Below are 16011 nucleotides of genomic sequence, written 5' to 3'. Positions count from 1 at the left end.
TCATGATACAAATAATAGTCTATTGTAAATAGATAATAAATTTTTTTTATATTTATAAATATTTTGGTTTATTTTTCTATATTTAAAAACAACTCTTAAAAAAAAATTGCAAAAGTGATAATTTATTTTTTAAAAAATATTAAAATTTATTTTTTTAATGCGTAGAGAAATGGAGAGTATGCTCAAGTATTGCACTAAATCAACCCGCCCTTTTTTGATCGCGCAACCGTCCACAAATATCCAACATCGTATGATGTCATTTAAATGGCTAAGATTAAATCCACACGCATCTCCAAAACAAACGCGTAACACAGGATTACCTTCCCCCCATTCCCATCACTACGGCGTCGTTTCCAACCATCTCGTTTCTGTAATTCGCCGTTTACCAAGGGCTTAATCGATGATTAGCACACAATCTTCATCTTAATCATCGTGTCGTGTATATATAGAACGGCAAGAAAAAAAAATTGGATTATACAAAATACTTCACATTGGCATCGTCGCGCCAATTTTGCAGAGTTCAGATTCAGATCGTCGAGCTGGTGGAAATGGCTTTCAGATTCAATTCTGATGATGCGACTGGCTTTAAGCTATTGCTCTGTTTAGCCGTTATGTATGGTCTCATGTCGATGCTGGTTCACTCCATTGTTCACATGAAGTTTATTAAGCCGCTCGCAATTGATGCGCCTCTTCATCAGTTCTCCGAAGCCAGAGCGGTCGAGCATGTGCGAATTTTGTCTCAAGAGATCGACGGTCGCCAGGTATGCCGGTGTTCGCATGCATTTCACTTGGTTTCTACAATGAAACTTCATTTCATATGATGATTTGAGTTTTTCCAGCTCGGTTTCTTTCGTTTGGATAATTCTAATGCGTGCAAAGACGAAACCTGCGATAGTTTTGTTATTTTTTAGAGTAAGCAGCTTAATGTGTTCGTAAGAATCTGCTTTTGGGTGTATTGATATTTCTTTTCTTTGTAGGAGGGTCGTCCGGGTATTAAAGAAGCTGCTCGGTATATAAAAGGGCAGTTGGAGATGATGAAGGAACGTGCTAGTGATGAATTTCGGTCAGCGTAGTTTTTCATCTCGATGAACAAAGCTGTTTAACTTTAAATTTCCTATTGTTTTAAACTGATGAAATGGTCCGCCATGTCATACTTGCATGTGGTTCTTTTTAGTTGAAGTTTGATCGCTGTTTTGCTGAAGTTGTTTATTACTCAGAATCGAGATCGAGGAGACGGTTGTTGATGGTTCCTTTAGTATGATGTTTCTGGGCCACAGCATATCACTGGGATATCGAAACCACACTAATATCTTAATGAGGTAGATTTGATATTTAATTTTTTTTAAATAGACTTGGGAACGGCTTATCATCTTTTATATCTGAACGAAAAGAGTACCCGATGTGGGATTAGTCGTTCATGTATTTTGATTCGTGTTTCAACTTTGGAATGACAAAGCATAGCTTATTGCTAATTTACTATGACTTCACTCTTGATGGATGACAGAATTTCATCAGTAGATTCACAAGACACCGACCCATCGGTTCTAATAAATGGCCATTTTGATAGTCCACTTGGATCGCCGGGTGCTGGTGATTGTGGCACATGTGTTGGTGGGTACTGGAAAACCTTTGTCAAAGAAGAGTAACTTAGGATCTTTTGATTGATTTTGACTCTCTTATCATATATTCCACTGTAACAGCATCAATGTTAGAAGTTGCTAGACTTATTGTAGACTCTGGATGGGTTCCTCCTCGTCCTCTTATTTTTCTTTTCAACGGTGCAGAAGAGCTGTTTATGTTGGTAGGCATTCAGAATTTTGTTCTTACTGAGAAATAAACTATAACTTTTCCTTATTATTTTATTTTGCGGCTTCATGATTATAATTTGTGCTTTAGATGTAGGCATAATACAAAGAGAATAGTTTCTTTTTCTTCTTCCTCTGTCTGCTGGGTTAGGTGTGGCAAAATGATGGCTGTTTCAAAGCATTTTGATTTGAATTTGTTTTGCGGCAGGATTATCATTTGTGCTTTAGATGTAGGCATAATACAAAGAGAATAGTTTCTTTTTCTTCTTCCTCTGTCTACTGGATTAGATGTGGCAAAATGATGGCTGTTTCAAAGCATTTTGATTTGACTTGTTTCAAACATGTGCTAGGAGTTCGTTAGGGCTTTATCTTTTTTCAGATGTTACTATTAATCAGTTTTGAAAAAATTCTTCTGTCTTGGTGTGGCAATTTGTGATGTTCTCTTGTTGACAGCGAGCATTTGACAAATTCTGCATAATGTTTTAGGGTGCACATGGATTTATGGAGAAACATAGATGGCATGATACAATTGGAGCTTTTGTAAATGTTGAAGCATCTGGTACTGGAGGTTTAGGTAAGAATAATCCATATTGATCATTATGGTATTAGAAGCCCTGAAATTCTGTCCGTTTATGGATATGCTATAAATTTTAAGAAAATGGGCTACGAATTGACCTTTTTCAGCAATTGAACTTGAAGAAAATAGAGTACTTACATGAAACATAATTGGAAATGTTGCTTGACTTATGTGTTTTCCACGAAATATTTGGACCCTCAAGATTATTAGAATGGTCGTTGTTGACATCGATGATGAGGCGAAGCATATGTTGACTCTTTTTTATGTCGTGAAAGTTTAATTTATCATTTAAAAAACTGAGAGAGAGAAAGAAACTTAACCTTTTCTAGTAAAAAAGAATTAAATTTCAATTTATCTTGTATGTTATACCACATAATTGGTTCTCTAATTTGGTCATTTTTTATTAATAGATTTAGTTTGTCAATCTGGACCTGGCTCTTGGCCTTCACGTGTTTATGCTCAGTCTGCTGTGTACCCCATGGCTCATAGTGCTGCTCAGGTAATCTTCTTGGACCATTATTCTTCTCCAGTTTTATGTTTTTGTAATGTGAAGGAGAATCTTTCTTTCAAAATATCATTACCTGTTTGTTTTCATCCCTAGACTAGACATCTCCATAAATACACTGTTGAGGCAATGTTGTTATTTTCATATTTTTACAACTAAATCAAATATCTTCCTTAGTTTTTGAGGCTGTGCATCCAGTTATAAAACTGCTGTATTTTTTTATCTTATTTTTTTGTATATCTGTATACTGTTTATCGGATTTTCTAATTGGTATGCAGGATGTGTTTCCAGTTATTCCCGGAGATACAGATTACAGGATATTTTCTCAGGATTACGGCAACATACCTGGCCTAGATATTATCTTCCTTTTTGGTGGTTATTTTTACCATACCTCATATGATACAGTGGAGAGACTATTGTATGCATTACATCTGCTGTTTTGGTACAGATACATGATTTGGATTTTCATATATTTTTGTTCTTCAATCTTTTCTGAGACATTCAATTGTCTTTAGACCTGGAAGCGTCCAAGCACGGGGAGAAAATTTGTTCAGCATAATAAAGGGATTTACGAATTCTTCAATGCTTCAAAATTTTTATAAGCAAGCATCTCCTGAAATTACTATCCATCGAGACAAAGACGATGGGGCTATATTCTTTGATTACCTCTCATGGTTTATGGTATGCTTTGAATATTATTACACTTTGGTTATTTTACAAGAATGAACTTAATGATTGCTATTACTAGCCATGAATTTTAGGTCTTTTATTCTAGAAGACTAGCTCTGATACTTCACAGAATTCCAATAGCTGTCTTCCTAGTAATGCCATTCCTTTTGAACTTACGGAATTTTAGCATGACTTCATGCTTGGCAACATTTTCTGATTTGACTAAAGGTAAAAATTTCTACTCACGTGTTTTTTTTTTTTTTTTTGAAAAAAAAAACTTCTTCAACTTCTCCTCTACTTTGCTTTTCTATTGTACGTCAACATGTTTTGATTTTTCATTTTGCATTAACTGATTTTTCATTTTGCATAAAATTTAAAGTTTATGTTGAAAGCATGCATAAATTGTGCTCATTGAATCATTCCTGTGGATTTTTTGATCTTCAGGTTTTTTGTTTCATGCCTTGGGGGTTTTCCTTGCAATCGTTTCTCCAATTATGTTTTCCATCCTAAGATTGCTATTCACCAACTACTCCATGAACTGGTGAGTATTTTCTCTGTTTTACTTGTCTGTTAGCTTCTCTCGATATCTTTTATTAATACACACATTCAGATTCAGATATATTTTTGTTTGATTTGTTAATAAGCAGTATAATTAGATTTCACTACTGTTGCTATGGTATCAAAGGAGCACAAATAACTCATGGAACACCTTTCTGATGGTCATAGTCCGATTTGACGACACCAAAGCAATTTTTATACTCCCATTGACATTTTGAACTTGAATGCAGGTTTTCACATCCATACTTGGCTTATTTGATGTTCATCCCCTGCTCACTAGTTGGTCTTCTGATTCCAAGAACTTTTTGGAGTTGCTTTCCTCTCTCCCGTGATTTTTCAGTCCTTCAGGCCTCAAAAGAGGTGAAATTCTACTTTTGTATTCTCTTTAGATAACACAAAATCCACCTAATAATCACATCTTATGCCTATGAACTCTGATTGTTGGTTTTCTCCCCGCCCCCCTTCCTGATAGCTTGGATATAATTGACTATTGATTAGCTCATCCATTCATTTTTCTCCTTTATTAGACCTTATCATCATTTCAACTAAATGATAAATACCAGGCTAAAATTTGATGAGATATTGTAGTAATTCTTTCCACTAAACTATTTACTTTAAAATTGTGTTTAAAATGCTGCACATTTTCTACATCAGTGAGAGTTAGCGAGAGTTCTGAGATGCTTGCTGTCACAATCGCACCTTCGTAAGGTCTCGAGACGATTGTGCAACACTTGTTCCTGCCCTCGGACAAGTCAGCCAATCCAAATCCAAATAGCTGATGGCACAATGGGTGTTTCAAACAACCTCCACCACTGTTCTTGAGAAAAGGTTTTAGAAAACGGGTTTAGAGGAAAAGGTTTTCACAGACGTTTGAAAGCATGTGTAAACAATGAACATTAGTTGTACAACTAGAAAGCAATCAGCAACAACACGGCTTTATAGCATACAACTCACTGATATAAGGATATGATGATTAGTCTTACCCCCATATAATGCATTCTGAATAAAAACACATCCGTCACCCTTGCATATGGAAATGGGTGAGCAGTCACACACGAAGAAAAATACATAGAAAACAAACTACCTAGCAAAAGGAAATACATAAGGTGAAAGCATGGTAAAAAGAGGTGGAGGCGGACATGCGGCCATGAGCAACACGCCCTGGACAAGCATGACCGTGACATTCTCCCCCACTCAATTTGTTGACGTCCCCTCAACCAACTCTGCTCGAACTTAGCAAGTTGTTGAGCAGTTGCCTTGAGGTCTCTTACGTGCTCCTAACGAACTTCTCTGTCTTTAAGGCTTTTCCACCTCTCCAAGAACTCTTCCCAACTTGGTCTTGGTCTTCCAACTCTGTCGCTTCTCCTAGCAAGTTTTTCATTGATTTCTTCCTCTGTCATTCTTTTCGTCGTGGCAATCGGACGGATCACCAACCTACATCGCTTCTCGGCATGGTTGGGATAATAGGGTTTCAGTCTACTTACGTGGATGACGGGATGAATCTCCATCCATGATGGTAACTGCACCCAATAAGAGGCTTTCCCAACCCTTTTGATGACTCCACCGGTCCTCTAAAGCTGCTCACGAGGCGATGTTCTTTTTGTCCTCGACTTCGAAAACTGTCTTAGGCACAAGTTTACTCGAACTTATACCTGGTAGGAACTCTCAATGTCTGGGCTCTTTCTCCTTCTCCTCATTTGGAGGCAGGGACTTGTGTAAATTGTCCGGTTCGGCAACACGACACTTTTCCAAGACACAAAATGTCTTGAGGGGCCTTCTCTTTCGTGGTTTCGACTGACTCGTGGGTAAAGTCCTCCAATTGGAGGGCCGAGATCATCCTTATCCCATTTGGCTGTCTGATCCCGACATGCACAACGGTGGGCGTAGACCCTGTGATCACTAGACACTTGGTGAGGGGTATCGGTATTACCTGGTGCTTAAGCAAGAATTTCATCCCCAACACCACATCAAAGTCATCCATTTTGACGATCACGAAATCGGCAGGGCCATTACAATCCCCCAATTTACGACTGCTCTCTTTACCATTTCTGTAATAGGTAAGGCCGCAGAGTTCATTGCTTTCATTTTACTTGTGCCTCCTTCCCAACGGAGATTCAACCGTTTGGCTTTTGTTTCGAACATAAAGTTATGGGTGGCTCTTGAGTTGACCATGGTACTTTTGGCCGATCTATGGTTGACCCAAGCATTAACATACATCAGTCCGCCTTTTCGGGATTCCTTTGTTTCTCCCATATTCTTTTGTAGGGCAGCTAAAAATCTTAGGGCCCCAACTCGTGGGGTTCCATCTTCCTCGACTTGTATGTTCTCGTCCTATACTTGAACAACTTTGCCTTTCCAATCCGAGGCTAATGAGGCTTGAAAAGCGTTAAAGGCTGCTCGTTTCGGACATTCGCTTGCCTTGTGCAGCCCCTTGCATATATAACAAGATAGGGGCCGATAGAAATTCTGTTGATTTTGCCCCCGCTATGTATTTTCAGTCGTCTGCTGAAGTGGTTTCTCATCCCCACCAGTGTCTCTATCTCCCCCACTATTCCTTGGTGGGCTCGAACCATTGCTCTCTCCCTCTATTAGGGGATCTTGAGTGCTGCCTCCTCTCTTGATATTCATCAATTAAGTCGAACAACCGTTCGGCCGCCGCGCACGCAGTTGGGAGATCCTGTATTCTCTGTTCATACAGTTTTGTCTTTGCCCACGGTTTCAGACCTTCAACAAGAAAACTATTTTTTTCGGACATATCTCTTATGTCCAATATCAACCCAACAAATTGTTTCACATAGTCTCTAATGATGCCAGTATGTTTTAATTTCTGTCTCTTATACACATCTAGATGTGTATAAGAGACAGCTTGGCATCCTCTGCTAGATGCATCATCGCTAAGGTGATCTTTGACTCTTCAGTCGCTGTGTTCGTAGCTCTGAAATACTGCTCCATATCAAAGATAAAATTTTCTAGCGCTTTCGCATCGCGAACCCCACAAAAGGGCTTAGGCTCGGGTGCTTTTACCCTATTGAATTGGACTGCACCCTCAACTGGGGCTTAATTTTCCACTGCTCTCATGGTGAGGTTAACTCTTGCACTAATGTCTGCAATCTCTGTCCGAATGACATCAATGGTGACTCGAAAGTCATCGGACAATTCAGTCACCATCTGAATTATCGCTTTTTGTGAGCTGTCTAGTTCTTTGACACGCTCTTCTACAGGGGCAACAGAGTCCAACGAACCATCCCCATGCTCGAGAGGCCCAGTTCTCGTAGCTTTTGCCTCTAAGGCCTCAACCCTTGTCAACAATTCCCTGACAGGCATCCTGTCTAAGCGGTCAACCACCGTGTTGATTTCATCGGCCTTGTCAACGACTTCTTGTAACCGAACTTGATCAGGGACTTCTATTAGATAGAGCATTTACTCTTCTATCTCGACCCACCGGTCAACATGGGACTTGCCCAACTGCTTTGTAGTAGACATGATCACAGCTTCTCAACTCTGCGAGCCAACTTGGCTCTGATACCAACTGTCACAATCGCACCTTCGTAAGGGTCTTGAGGTATTCTGCGGCATGTCTTCCCGCCCTCGAACAAGTCAGCCAATCCAAATCTGAATAGTCGATGCACAATGGGCGTTTCAAACAACCTCCACTACCGTTCTTGGGAAAAGGTTTTAGAAAACGGGTTTAGAGGAAAAGGTTTTCGCAAACGTTTGAAAGCATGTGTAAACAATGAACATTAGTCATATAGCTAGAAAGCAATAAGCAACAACATGACTTTATAGTATACAACTCACTGGTATGAGGATATGATGATTAGTCTTACCCCCATATAGTGCATTCTGAACAAAAACACATCCGTCAATCTTGCATATGGAAATGGGCGAGCGGTTGCACACTAAGAAAAGTACATAGAAAGCAAACTACCTAGCAAAAGGAAATACATAAGGTGAAAGCATAATAAAAAGAGGTGGAGGTGGCCATGCGGCTATGGGCAACACGGCTTGGACAAGCATGACCGTGACACTTGCAACGGTCATACATCAGTCTTGAAAAAGAAAAGTAAGAAAGAAAGAAGTGTCATATGCAATGCACTTTAGGTCCTTTTTTAGTCTTATATCAGAATCAGCAAAGCAAATTGATTTTTTTAGAAAGAAAAAACATTTATTTTAAGTTTTTCCATTGAATTATTCAGTAAATGTGAAGTGTACAGCTAGTGCAACTATATGAAACAAGTGTCAACTGGCGTCTGTATACTTAAGAAGATACATCTCTATAGTTATTTACTCTGTGGGCTTACAGAACTTATCTGTCTTACAATGGATATGCTATAGGATTCCATCAATGCAGAAAATATATTCATTTCATTTCTTTTCTTCAAAAACGCATCTAAATTTCTTGATTCATTGGGAAGGGGAGCTTTCTAGAAAGTTTATTGCTATGGAGGGTAATATATAGGATATACATGCACTTAAGCATGCATGCCTATATGGTGAGCCCATGTCCGTGATCGAATACAGAATGCAAGTTTTGTTAAGTTTGTTCTAAAAATTCCACTAGACCATCGTCTTTTTTATGTTCGTTGGTTTATGAATTCTATGAAATTTGACAATTTGGTGCACCCACCCGTCTTTATTTATTTTGGTTGAACTGAAAAGCTTTGTACAATATGTGCAATCTCTGGAAGGCTCATTTTGGTTTTTAAGATGATAATTTTAAAAGCTTAGTGCCATAAACTGTAGGTGTATCATCAATCACACTGACATCAGTTACACAATGTGACTTCTCGAGGTCTAATTTGACATTTTAATCTTACAGATGTTGTCTGATGAAGCAAGGTTTTGGGGCGCTTTTGGATTCTTTTCCAGTTTGACAATGGTATGTTGAAGGATATGGTCTATAGGACAATCGTTTCACTTTCACCATAACGGGCAGCCGTGTAATGGAAGAATTAGTATTAATGTTATTGTTAATTTGTTATTGTAGTTATTATTCTTTAGTATCAACGGTTTGATTGCTCAAAGCAGTTTCCTAAATGCAGGCGTATCTTTTAGCAGGGCTTAGTGGTGGCTTCTTGACCTTCTTTGCGTGCATTTCTATGCTTGCTGCCTGGTTGTCATTTTCCTTGGCAGCCAAGTGTTATGGCCGCAGGTCTCTCAGGTTGTAATTTGCTCATTGCGGTTCTTAATTATGACTTGTTGATGCCAATGATATGATTTCTAAGCAAAAGGTTTCTACCTGATGTTTTTCTAATCATTTGAATATAACCTTCCTTTATAATTATTTTCCTGTCAAATGGGCAATAATACATGAACAAAATCTTACTTTGATTAGTATGCGTATGTGCTTATCAAAGAAATCAGTATGAGTCTGTCAACCTGGAACATCTAAAAAAACTATTATGACCTGAAGACACTTATTTGTTATTGTTCGAAGTACTGGGACTTGTAATGAACAAAATACAGTTAATAAATAAGCACAAGAGAACTCAAGTAATATGAGATACTTGGACCCTCTCTCTCCAGCACTCTCACTCATTCAATCTAAGCCAACTATTTCAATCTCCCTCCCACTCACGTTTTATAACAGATTTTCATAAGCATCTGTTAATCTAATATCTATTGTGTATATGCAATTGCATGGTTAAAAAACAAAAATTATAAAGTTCAATTTTGACAATATTTTGCCACATCCTGTGTTTCTTTATCATCTACATAAAAGAAACAGAGGCCTGACCAATTGTCATATCTTCTTGCCCAATGTGGCATCCAGAATGTCCAAGGGTGTTTTGACCTGAACTATATTGAAATGAATTGTAATAAATCCTTTCAAGCATGTGCATGTTTCATGTGCTGGGAGTAAGAGTATTTACAGTTTAATATGTCGATAGATGCACCCTTGCCAATGGTATAACGGATGCAGGCATGAATCCAGATATTTTTTAGGCATTTTGCTCTCTGGGTTCATATGCTTGTTGGTTTATCGATTCTGATCAAATCCATTTAACTAAAGACCAATTTATTATTGGATTCTTAGCTGGTAGATATGTTTTCTTTCTTCCATTTATTATCCCCATATAGCTGATGAATCCGTTGGTTTTATTCCTTGTTTTTTTTTTCTCTTGAATGAAAATTTCCCCTTGAACTTAGTAGTCTGATCGAATTTCACCTGTTAGGTCAATATTGTTTTATGTGTTACCAATGGTTCCATACCTTGCATACTCTGTTTATTTTGGAGGCTTCCTCGCCCAATTTTTGATTGAGAAGACAGGCATGATGGGCTCCATTCCACCTCCATATGGTTAGTATCCTGAACTAGAACTTTTTTCCATCCAATATCTAGTTTAGCTTCTCCTTTTCATTTCTGTTGCTTTGCTGACCATAATAGTTTTGATGCGCAAAGGCATGATGGATTTTTCTGTGTGATGCCCAATCAACAGTCTTCATATCTTATTAACTGAGATATGCCCCATCATTCCACGTGTTTAGTGGGATAAACATTGTAAAATGATCATCAAATGAGAACGCTGTATTCAAATTTACCATTCTTATAAGTTATAAACAGCTTTTTTGAAATTCTCATTTCTGTAATTGGAGTCTTCATATTGTTATTTTCTCAATATTCAAATACTTTGACAAATTTTTTGCATGAGGCAGCATTGGAACGGGTCTATGGTTATTTGTAATCTCTATTTATGTTTCTTTTAGTACTTTTTGTATCTTCTGATTTCTGGGTGTGTGTTTGGTTGGGACCCAGACAATCAGGAATGCTATAGTACTTGCCATCATGTTCCATATTTTATTAGAAATATAAGATTCCAATTGAAGAGGTTATGTATTCTTTTACCGTATAATTGACGTCTTATCAATGGAAAATGGAAATTTTTATAGTGATCGATTATTCTTGCAGGGTATTTCATTCCAGATATTGTAGTGGCAGCTACTATTGGAGTTGTGACTACTGTGTGCATTGGCCCTCTGATTCCAGTGTGTGGGCACTGGTTAGCTAGGTCATCCATCTTGCAATTCTTGCTGCAGATTATTGTAATTGGGTTGGCTGTTTCCTCTCAATTCTTTCCATATAGTATGGCTGCTCCGAAGAGGGTAGTTCTTCAGCACACGTACCTTACTTCAGGTATAAGACTAACGATTGATGACACAATCTGATGAATATATGCAGACAAACGTTTTTTTAGAATTTTGATGAGGTGCAATGACCAATAGGGTAGACCTAGACTATAATGGGGAGAACTTCTAGTACTATTGAACTAAATATTTTCCCCCCTTCACACCATGAATACTAAAGAATGAATTAGAGTAGCACCCATACTCCTAAGTATAGGAAAATCTCTTACTATAATTTAGTGCATTTTCTTTTCTTAACTATGACTTACCCACAGTATGTGTATGTGTTCAAATTTTTGGGAGTTGGAAACTACTACTCGTTCTTTAGTCCCCTGTACTTTCTACTTGACGTATGTTGCTTTGCTTGAATGTTGTAGATGTTAAGAGAACAGGTTCAAGAAATTTATAGACTTCAACAAAATTTTGTTACCTAATTTATAAATAACGGCAATCTATAAGTAACTCACTCTTTGAGTAGGATATTTTTTCCTCCTCTTTTCAAGTGTTTTATTGACAAGAAATTGTTGCTTCTAGTTTCTCTGAATGGGCACTATATTTTCTCACAGGTCCAAAAAATCTTGAGAATTCCAGTTATGAACTCTCTGTGGTGGATTCTAATTCTCTACTCTTTCTTTTGAAACATGCTCCTGATGTGGCAAACGAATTGCAGACTGATTTACATCTGTCTTTTGAAACTGCAAATTTGTCTGGCCAAGAGAACTGGCTGGTATGTGGCTGTACGATAGAAATGAGTACTATCCTCAGTTTTTCAGGAACTTATCTTTTACATGTCTGAAATTATATTGAAATTAGATTGATTCAAAACCTCTGAACAACACAGCGCCCAAATGGGGGTCAAGTGCACTGATGCTTGGGGGTATCATTTTTTCCATCTATTAGGTAGTTAAATTGATTTCTGTGTACATTTTTTTGGGTGAAACTTAATTTGTGAGTTTGGCTGGATCTGACTGCTCAGAGCAGTGATGCGGCCCAATGGAATTAATTTATAGAAGTTTCCAAATTAGTCCATGCAGGGAAAACTATATGAATAACAATTTATTGGACCTTGCTATAGAGTTTTGGGTGTACTAGGATACGCGGAGGCTCATTATAGTCAACAAGGTAAAGTGAGAAAGTCTAGATAGAATAAAATACTCAGTTCTTAATTGAGCTGCTGTAGGGTAAATAATAAGACACACCAAGCTACTTTACGTTGGGAAGGATTTGAACATCTTTTGAGCTCTTTTACATAAGAAGTAGAAGAACCAACCAATTATGATAAATAAATAAATGGAAATATATAAGACAACCTTTGTTTTCAAGCTGGACCATAATCTCTAAAAGCCAACTTGCTAATATAAATTAGGCACCCAAAGTTCTAGTTTATATCCTTTTAGTTTGATTAAATGTTTATTGATTTCCAACATGTCTAATACCGTTATGACCATTAGGTTTTCTTCACCATCTCTTCTGCATGTGCTTCTATAGGAGTGGCAATATGACTTATTAGGCCCATATTCATTCTTAAATTCTTAGTGTAACCCATAATACTTAGTAGATTCATTTATAATGAAGCCATAAATTCTGCTTGAACTGGCAATAGCTTTTTTTTCCACTTCAAGTAACTGGGGTTACATCTCAGGAAGATGTGTTGCCCAATCCGGATCATATTCATATGGATGACTCAGATTAGCATGCAAGTTGCAAATAGTAAGAGATGTCTTCAATTGTCCTAGTATATAAGTTATAACATTGCAACTGCACGACTGATCTTGTTCAATGCATAAGTTATGCTTTGTCTAATATGGGAAAGAAAATTTGACTTTCTGTTGACTTCTAATATTTTTCTTTCAGTAGGTTCATCTTTTGTCCTGGATCGTGTTTTTTAAATTCATTTCAATCAGGCCTTAGGGTATCCACTGGTTTACGTTTTCCATACCTTTTATTTTAATATTTTCTTTTAACGCCTGTGTTGTTTCTCTGCTCTCTCTTCCGTTTTACTCAACTTGAAAGCTTTTCTCTATCTCTTTTGGTTTTTAGCCTCTTCCCCTTTCAATGAATTTTGTTTCTCAATGAAAGGACAGAGGACGAGAATTGCCTGTGAAACACAAGGGGGGTCACAATATATTGGCTATAGTACTTACTAGTTCACACGCATGCACGGATGCTCAACATTTATATACTCGGACACTTCTGTTGAAATGTAGAACATTTTGATTATCTCATTTGTCATTTATTTTGTTTCTGATGAATATGATCCCTAGACTCTGTTGTTACTAATGATTCTGTACTTCAGCTTGGCATCCTTTGAAAATTGAATGATTTAAGGCTCAATTGGTGACCTCTTCTAATTTTCTTTGTATTCTAACCTATTTTGAAGAACATTTTTTAAACCCTGTACAAATTTTGAATACTAGAGTACTTTCTTAAAATCATTTTTTTTTTTTTTGTAATTGTACTAAGGGTTCCTCTGAACTTTGAACTTTTAATATTCTGTCTAATAGGTCCCTACTCTAAAAAGCTTTAAAAGACTTTATATTTAGGTCTTGGGCTTTAAAAATATCTAATATAACCATGCAAATTTAGGGACCAAAGTTGTCATTATTTTTAAAAAGTAAACAAGCTAAACAAAGAAAGCTTTAGTCCAAGTGGTTTCATCGACTGGATTGGAGTGCCTGTTTCTTCAATGTAATTAGAAATTCTCCGGGGACAATTGATTTACACTTTATTGCTCTGTTTTGTTGTAAATAAGGAGCCCTCAAAGTACATAGTTTAATCTCTCTTGTTGCACTTCGATTGCATCTTTTGTTCTCCCTATGAAATGGTCCTCTTTTTGTATCTATTTGGATTATTTCATTCATCAATGAAATCGTGTCTTACACACACACACACAAAAAAAAAAAGTCATATGCTTATTTTTAACACAGATTTGAAGAAATTCAAGAAATAAAGTCGTTATCAGACCTAGGCCTTACGATTGACGTGAGATTTCCTAAAAAGGAAAAAAAGATTGATGTGAGCGGTATGAAATTTTGGAGCTGTTTTCCTTGCGCAGGCACTTTTTCCAGTTTCCTTCTTGTTCTCAAGAAGTTTGAAGTTCCCTGCCAAAGAATCAACTTCAACGAAAGATTTACTATTCCCTTCTTTGATTGCCAGTAAGCCACAAACAATTTCGGATGATGGATCTCGGAGGGTTTACTTGGAACTTTCCCTAGGGTATGCTACTCAATTCTTTGGTTATCCCAGGCTGGGATTGAACTATAATTTACATGGCTGATATGTGCCACATTATATTAGCTGACCCTAGACAAATATATTCAATATAGAAAAATCCGTATCGGCACAAAGAGTCCCATATCATACAGGATTGGGAATCTGTGTTCGTATATAAAATAGCAAAAACAAAATCTGTCCATACTATAGTACCTTCTACTTGGATTAAGCATGTTAGTTCCTTTGATATTAATGTTGATTTTGTTTCTGACGGCTGATCCTTCTTCTAGTTCCGTGGAGGAGGTTTGGGTCACAGTTCTCAACATCACTGGGCCTTTATCAAATTGGTCATTTGCAGACAATAAACTTCCAGGTTAGTTTTGGGACCTTGTATTGCGTTTTATGTCCATTTCTTTTTTGACATGAATTGTTGTCCTTATAAATTGAAACAGCACCTGAGAAACTTGACGGTGGGCCACCCTCTTACGTTTTAAGACTTAGCGGATCCAGTGATGAAAACTGGAGATTCTGGCTAGAGGTACAAACTACAAGCTCATAAAGCGTGGTAGTCAATTTCATTTTTTCCTCATATTTTGCTTTTTAACCTTTATTATACAAGATTTTTGCCAATACATGTTCTTCACCACAGAAAATGAACAACATCGCTTGTTCTAATTGCGAAACTCTCACTATAAGCAAGTTCATCAGTACTTCATAATTAGCCACTTCTTCCTGCATGTAAACATTTTCTTCTCGGCTTATTTTCCTTACATTCTGAAGATGCAACACAATATCGAACGAAAATCGTTGTCAAGTGGAAGTTGTTTTAAGATGCAGGTGTGATTGACCTGTTTATAAAACTCATGCTCAGCTCTCTGTGACATGTAGGCTAAAAGTCAGGAACGATTGAGAATCAACATCGCCGTATTGGATCAACAGTTGACAAATGAAGTAAAGAGGTTGAAAAGTCTTTTCCCAGACTGGGTGGATGTAATTGCTTATTCCAGCTTCATGTCTACATATACCTTCTGATTCCTCGCGTCGGTTGCCGGCTCCAGAAGAGTTATAGCTGATAACGTTCGGGTTAGGGTTTGGGTTTTACTAGTAGGAGTTCTTCCACCCCTCCATCCTACCAAGCTTATAGGATTTTAACCCAAATAATTTTAGAAAATTTTAATATTTAAGAGCTTGGTTAGTTTAATTGCAGGATAGCTGTGATATTCTGTTTTTCCATAGTAATGAAAGAAAACTGTTTCTAGATACAGATTTGAAAAGTTTTAGGTGTTTCCAGTGTTTCGAGTTTCTGAAGCAAGAATACGAAGAAAGGCCTAGTTCATGCGTTTTTCTTTTTGGTTAGGCTTGCCAAAATGCTAAGCTGCACTTGAAAAACTTTTTGACTTTTGAGTACAACGATGAACCTCCAACAAGAGTATGGTCTTATAGCTCATGTCTACTTGATATTAAATTGCATTTAATTTGAATAATCATTAATATGGGAAATAGTCCCATTTGATTTTTTTTTTTTTTAAATTTTTGAAACTTAAGTTTATAAATATCCA

At 37.2% G+C, this 16011-nt stretch overlaps 1 protein-coding gene across 5 annotated transcripts; it reads left to right on the top strand.

The window, feature by feature from the left end:
* Positions 1 to 422: 422 nt before the first annotated feature.
* Positions 423 to 15802, top strand: LOC120076395 (endoplasmic reticulum metallopeptidase 1). Of its 5 annotated transcripts, none has more exons than XM_039030210.1 (21): positions 426 to 761; positions 978 to 1063; positions 1218 to 1319; positions 1505 to 1611; positions 1701 to 1801; positions 2292 to 2379; positions 2793 to 2881; positions 3166 to 3305; positions 3403 to 3568; positions 3649 to 3784; positions 4001 to 4097; positions 4345 to 4474; positions 8934 to 8993; positions 9157 to 9275; positions 10291 to 10415; positions 11025 to 11249; positions 11806 to 11966; positions 14295 to 14455; positions 14743 to 14825; positions 14905 to 15014; positions 15341 to 15481. In XM_039030210.1, the coding sequence occupies exons 1-20, from the start codon at positions 549 to 551 to the stop codon at positions 15009 to 15011; spliced, it is 2496 nt and encodes an 831-aa protein (XP_038886138.1). In that variant the 5' UTR covers positions 426 to 548; the 3' UTR covers positions 15012 to 15014; positions 15341 to 15481. The 5 variants fall into 5 exon arrangements, 4 of the variants coding, with proteins under 4 accessions (XP_038886139.1, XP_038886140.1, XP_038886138.1 ...); XM_039030209.1 differs by having other exon boundaries at positions 428 to 761; positions 14905 to 14990; positions 15341 to 15802; XR_005481541.1 differs by lacking the exons at positions 14743 to 14825; positions 14905 to 15014; positions 15341 to 15481 and adding exons at positions 12053 to 12139; positions 12882 to 12949 and having other exon boundaries at positions 423 to 761; positions 14295 to 14334.
* The last annotated feature ends 209 nt before the right edge of the window (positions 15803 to 16011 follow it).

Source organism: Benincasa hispida, chromosome 4 (genome assembly GCF_009727055.1).
Source record: "Benincasa hispida cultivar B227 chromosome 4, ASM972705v1, whole genome shotgun sequence".
Lineage (NCBI taxonomy): Eukaryota > Viridiplantae > Streptophyta > Magnoliopsida > Cucurbitales > Cucurbitaceae > Benincasa > Benincasa hispida.
The sequence above is the reverse complement of the archived record's forward strand: the minus strand, read 5'-3'. Positions and strand labels throughout refer to the sequence as shown.

Excerpts from the sequence above, each read along its gene's own strand:
- LOC120076395 (XM_039030209.1), top strand. The coding sequence starts at position 549 with ATGGCTTTCAGATTCAATTCTGATGATGCGACTGGCTTTAAGCTATTG. Across the intron at positions 9,276-10,290 it reads TATGGCCGCAGGTCTCTCAG|GTCAATATTGTTTTATGTGT; the intron begins GTTGTAATTTGC and ends TTCACCTGTTAG. Across the intron at positions 14,826-14,904 it reads TGCAGACAATAAACTTCCAG|CACCTGAGAAACTTGACGGT; the intron begins GTTAGTTTTGGG and ends AAATTGAAACAG.